This window comes from Primulina huaijiensis, chromosome 1 (genome assembly GCF_012295235.1).
Source record: "Primulina huaijiensis isolate GDHJ02 chromosome 1, ASM1229523v2, whole genome shotgun sequence".
NCBI lineage: Eukaryota > Viridiplantae > Streptophyta > Magnoliopsida > Lamiales > Gesneriaceae > Primulina > Primulina huaijiensis.
In genome coordinates this window covers 26234160-26240413 of record NC_133306.1, presented here as the reverse complement: position 1 = coordinate 26240413, position 6254 = coordinate 26234160, and the positions used below count along the sequence as shown (strand labels likewise).

Genomic DNA, 6254 nt, shown 5'->3' with positions numbered 1-6254 from the left:
AGCACATACGTACAGCTAAATGCATCCACGACAACCTCACCCTCAGTTTCTTCAGATCTACAAGGCATCGCTCAAAACAAAAACAGAGCAAAATTACAACAGCGACACAACATAAAATAAAAAAGAAACACAAGTCAAAAAAAAAAAAACCCAAAGATTTATCATATTAAATCTCGAATTTTTCAAAAAAAATCACAGAAAAGTTCCCTATTTTTTAGTAAGAAACAAGTAAATGGTAGAAATCGGAGATGCGGTTTCGACTTCAGACTGAGATATTCACTCGATAAATATATATGCCTGCACGTGCGCTATTTTACGAGTGAAAGAGATGAAGACGACATTGGTGAAGCTAAGATTCTACAGCTTGTGGAGAAGCTATCCTGTGTGTAAAATGCAAGGTTCTGAAAAACGTGAAGCGCCCAGAAGCGCAGATATCGAGCTCCAAGCTTTTCAAGCTTAAATGAGATTAGTTTAAGTCTACTTAAGCGTGAAAAAGCGTTTTTTACTTTTAGTATAATTGTAATTATTTCTAACCAATAAATAGATAAAATAATACATAAATATAATAAATTTATGTCTGATGCATTAATTCTCATATTTATAGAAGTATAAAAATCTCAAAATTACAATCTTTATTTGTTTTTGCAACTATATCACATTAAAAATGTTAAATATTTGTCAAATCATTATCAGACACGCTTAATCATAATTAAAATTAAAAAATAAACATCTAAATTATAAACCTAATTTATTATTTTAAAATAAAAAGATATACCTTCAAAATAAAAAAATTAAAAAATAAATAGATGTGATTAATATATCAGGTTTGAAATAATATCTCAAATTTGTGACCCAACAATTATATGATATATTCTCCTTAAACTCAAATATATGAAAATGATAACAAAAACAATAATATACTCATTTGCATGTGTTTTGGGGACAAAATATGTTGCTATATTTTGCTCAAACAAATATCATTTGTGTATATTATTGAAAATTAAACGCATTAAATATTATGGATGAACAAAATATAATTAATCATTGATAAAACATTTAATTCATCTATTTTTTATTTAAAAAATATCAATATATTATTTTAATTATTTATCATGCTTACAATACAATTTACAGTAATTTTTTTAAAAAAAATAGATGAATCGAATGTATTATCAATAATTAATTGTATTTTGTTCATCCATGAACTTTTGCGCATTTAATTTTTAGAAATTTGTACAAATGAGACATGTTTGAGAAAATTGTAGCGCGATTTGAAGCACCGAGTATAGCAGAAGATTTTGTTTCTCGTTTTGTGTTTACAACGGTGAAATATTTATAAAAAATGATAACTATAATCAATAATTTTTCAATATTTTTATCATGGATGATTGACAGTTTAAAAATTGAAAAATATAGATATAAATATGATTGAATTTTAAAAATGATTTTTTAAAATTAAAAAAATTCATAAATAAATTAATATAATCAAGCATAGTTGTGATTTTAAATAAAATTTCACTTACTCAATTAGAAGATAGTTAGTATAAGGCCTCTGTTTTGATAAAATTGTGGAATATTAAAATTATTTCGTTTATTTATCACAAATCACAATTCTGATGTCATTGTATGTGTATAATTTTCTTGAACTTATATATATAAATAAATTGCTAAATTACCTTAGAAAACAGCTAAAAACTAAGAATCAAACTTGGACAAATATTTTTGTTGGATGTATCGAGTGAGTGATGGTGAGTCCATCTTCCATACAATCGTACCAAGCTAAGTCATGCTCAAACCTATTCAATTATTCAAGTCTCAATCACTTTTTCAATATTAGAGGAAATTGATTTCGATGGCAATTATATGAATTGATTATAATTTTAAGTATATAAAATTATAACAAAAAAGTGAATTATTTTTTTTAGTAAGAGGAAAAATAAGATGAAATTGAGTGCGTGTGCATAAAATCGTCACAAAACAAGTGCTATGTGAATATTGCGAATCTCTCAATCAGTTAGTGCCCCACTGTTTTTTTTAATCTCTCTTCTCTAGAGTTCTACCCCAAACTCCCTTTGCTTCTTCTTATCTGTAGAAAAAATTAAAAAAATCTTATCTTTTTTCAAATTGTTTCTTGGGTTTCTCGATAATCTACTAAATTCTTGATTTTCTCTGAAAAAAAATTTAATCTCGGCTATCTGGGCTTTCTTTTTCAGATCCAAGCTTCTTGGTTTGCATGTATATAATCTGAAAACTATACAATCTTTACCCCGATGAAGGTTCACCCAGTACCAAGAAAGCACAACATCGCACTGCGATACGATGTTGCAACAGTGCTCGCCCTTGCGAACAGCTGCCGACAGAAGAAGCTGCGGCGGCTGCCCCACATCTTTGAGAAGGTTCTGGAGCTGCCGTTTCACCCAGACGCCGAGGTTTCGATCGACGAAACCGCCGAGGCCCTCCGATTCACCGCCGCCACGGATGACATCAGCGGTGACATCAGGGCCGATGCCGTTGAGATCTGCCCTGGAGTCACTAAGATTGTTATAAGGGGTAACGGCGTCGTTGACTTGTCGGGCACTGAGTTGGAGCTCGATTTGTGGCGGTTCCGGCTCCCCGCTTCGACCCGGCCGGAGCTGGTCTCAGCCGCTTATGACGGCCGTGAGCTGGTGGTGACGGTTCCGAAAGGGGCAGAGGACGACGAAGAAGATGGCCGCGGGGATATTGGAGGTGGGAGGCTTGTTTTTGTACAGTAAAATCAATATTCATCTATCTTTTCTTCGTATTTGTCGGAGTCTTTATCTTTTAGAAATTACGTAATATATTCGAGTTGTTGAAATATCAGACATGTTAGAAAAAAAACTCAATATCGAAGCTTTCGGGGTCGAACAGGAAAAAACAGAAAAGAAAGCCTGTTTCTGGTTATTTGAGGTTCTTGATTGTTTTCCATTAGCATAATGAATTAGTGAAGTTGTGTTGGCCGCACTACTGCCACTTGGTAAACGTGATTGAAACCAGAAACTATGTTTCAACAAACGAGATTCACTGAAGTTTTACGAGATCTGATTGTTTCAATTTTCAAACCATGAGTTTGGATGCATATTGGGCATCAGAAGTACAACAGTTAGTCTAGTATCTTGCTGGAATGTTTATCTCCTGCTACAGGATTCTGTATGTTTGTGATTTACTGCATTGAGTAGATATTCGAATTGTGTTCCAGTATAGAACATGTAGAATGAGATTCGTGCGCAAAGCAATGTTGTGCACTTGTATGTGGCACAGTAGTTGAAACATATGGACGGGTTGAACACAAATACACCAAGATTCAAGGTTTTCCAATTATGTGGCAATCGACGGTGTTGAAATGGCAAAAACAGGTATAATCTTCTCAAGGTTGTGTTGTGTTTAGATAATGTAATCAAAATTTAGCAGAAAACAATGACAATTCTTTCAAACTTAATCGTGCTGCTCAATAATTGAGTATCCAAGTCAGTGAGTTTTGTTTTGTTCTAGATAGGGAGTCACTTGAAACTTGTTATTGATAAATATGTTACGGTTGATGGTCGAAGTTTTGAGAAGATGGTATAGGCGTCAAACCATGACCATTATTAGTTTTTTGTCTTGTATTTTTTGGGAAGCTTCATGTTTTAGCAGCTGGCTCACTCGATTTTTTAGTGCAAAGACTCTGCATTATCTCAGATTTCTTGAAATTCAATTAATACATATAACATTAGCATGTTGAACTACGCCTTCGAAGCCCCAGTATGCGTCCTTTTCTTCCCAGTGCCAATGAACGTTTGTATGGTTGTAATCTGCGGCAATAGACCATGCCTGTAGGTTGCATGTGTGTGTGATGGTTCTGTCTGTATGCAACGACGACCACCCTTACTTCTTGGCTTCTTGCCCCTATCACACATCGAATGGTTGGAAACGATAGTGACGAATCGTTTTACACAATGAGAATGGATGTGAAATAGTTCATCCCAAAATTTCATCAATGTCGCTTAGCAAACCATTAGATTCAGGCCATGTTGAGATAATTTCTAGTTTATCATTAACAAGAACATTGCGAGCGAATTCATGTAGAGACTTAGTATGACATACATGCCCATGAAACTTTGATTATTTGTGACAAAACACCACATGCTTGATATTCACTTTTTGAGCCTATAGTTCAAATTATGATTGAGCTGAAACCATCGAGAACCGGATCCGTTAATTCCGAACCGAATCGGTTAAAAACCGGAATCGAACATGTTAGAATCTTGATCTTTCTTTTTTCCTGTAAGTCCCCACTCCTATAACGTTTCTTTTTTGGTGGTGGATGTTGGTGTTGGCCCATCGAATTTATGATCCTTGTGAAAAGGTGCTAGTGGAGCCTTTTTATTTGTTCTTTTTCCTCATCACACGTATGGACTCAATAACTTTATCAATTTTATTGTTTGTTTTTTGACTGGATATAAAGTAAAATCTTAGAAAATATAGATTGTAACCATTGGTTGAGGAATATAATATAATATTAGCCTTATTTAATTCATTTTCTCGAAATTCTCTTTCTTCATTATAGTTCTATGCAGTAGGGTTCTTGTGATACGGTTTCACGAATCTTTACCTGTGAGACGGGTCAATCCTATCGATATTCATAATAAAAAGTAATACTCTTAGCATAAAAAGTAATATTTTTCATTGATGATCCAAGCAAGATATATGTCTCACAAAATACGACCCGTGAGACCGTCTCAAACAAGTTTTTGTCAAAGTTAAATGTCACTATTTGAAATCTATAATATTTAAAAGTAGGTCTCTTATGTGACGGTCTCACAAATCTTTATATGTGACACGGGTCAACCTTACCGATATTTACAATAAAAAGTAATACTCTTAGCATAAAATATAATATTTTTTCATAGATGACTCAAATAAGAGATCTGTCTCACAAAATACGATCCGTGAGACCGTATAATACAAATTTTTGTCAATATCTAATGTATTAGTTATTTATACATTGATTGGATTTAGATAAATAACATGATAGTTAGAGGCCTTCGGAAACTGAAACAGCCCGAATCCAATTTTAAAATCAAATCAAACCTTATTGTTTGAATCCGTTTTAGACAATCACAATTTGAATTGATATTAAAACCAAGTAAACCCAAAAAAATGCTTTGGCTTAAGTTTTGGATGCAATTGAAGCAAATTAAACAAAAATCTTTAATAATTTTTGTTAATTTAGAGTGTTTTTCTTAGATATGTAACGCTTCGGATTCGACGAATGTCCACACAGTATCAAAACGAGTCTTTCCAGCTTGCTTATTATCTCACTCACACGCACCCTAGAAAATTTTCCTGGGGGTGACCCATCCCAGAATTGTCTAAAGTCAAGCAAGCTTAACTTTAGAGTTCTTATATGATGAGCTATCGAAAATAATATGAATTTTATTTTACGATCAAATAAAATATTTACTCAACTTCTACCGAGTGTCAACTGTTATATTTTCCAAATTAATAGATTTAATACACCAATTCTTTTTGAAATTTGAAGCTCATAAGTAGTCATCCAAATCAAACCAAATCGAAATTCATGGTTAGTTATAAAAATTTAATGGTTTGATAAAACCAAAAATATATGATTTAATTCGATTTTTTATCTAAAACTTATAGACAAAAATATGAATTATTCTAATGAAATAAAATTATAACCACGTGTTTGTGTGCATGTACAAGTTTTTATTTTGGTTATCATTTAGCTCTGTCTTGATTTTGAAAATTATTTAAAGAAAATATTAATGGTTTTAAACTTCAATAGTTCAAATCGAACCAAAATCAATAACTAATTGGCTGTGGATTTATGGAAAGTACATGTTCGATTTTAACGAAACCGAACCGATATAAGTTCTTAACTCCATGATTTTATAATTGCTTTACATTTTAAACTATATTAAATTAGAGTGGGTCTCACGGATCTTAATCTGTGAGACGAGTCAACACTACCCATATTCACAATAAAAAGTAATACTCTTAGCATAAAAAATAATACTTTTTCATGGATGACCTAAATAAGATATCCGTCTCACAAATACGACCCGTGAGACCGTCTCACACAAGTTTTTTCATTAAATTAATATAATGTTTTTGCATCTAATAAATGTCCTTTGAGCCTAAAAATTGAGCCTGCATACCTATAAACTGACATAATCTTGCGAAATCTTTTTATAATTTGTTTGTCACTTCTGCATGGACAAATGATCCTCTAGGCA

The 6254-nt window shown here is 32.5% G+C and overlaps 1 protein-coding gene across 1 annotated transcript; it reads left to right on the top strand.

The window, feature by feature from the left end:
- The first annotated feature begins 1984 nt into the window (after window positions 1-1984).
- LOC140989877 (uncharacterized) lies at window positions 1985-2967 on the top strand. Its single transcript, XM_073459373.1, has one exon. The coding sequence runs from the start codon at window positions 2271-2273 to the stop codon at window positions 2751-2753; it is 483 nt and encodes a 160-aa protein (XP_073315474.1). The 5' UTR covers window positions 1985-2270; the 3' UTR covers window positions 2754-2967.
- The last annotated feature ends 3287 nt before the right edge of the window (window positions 2968-6254 follow it).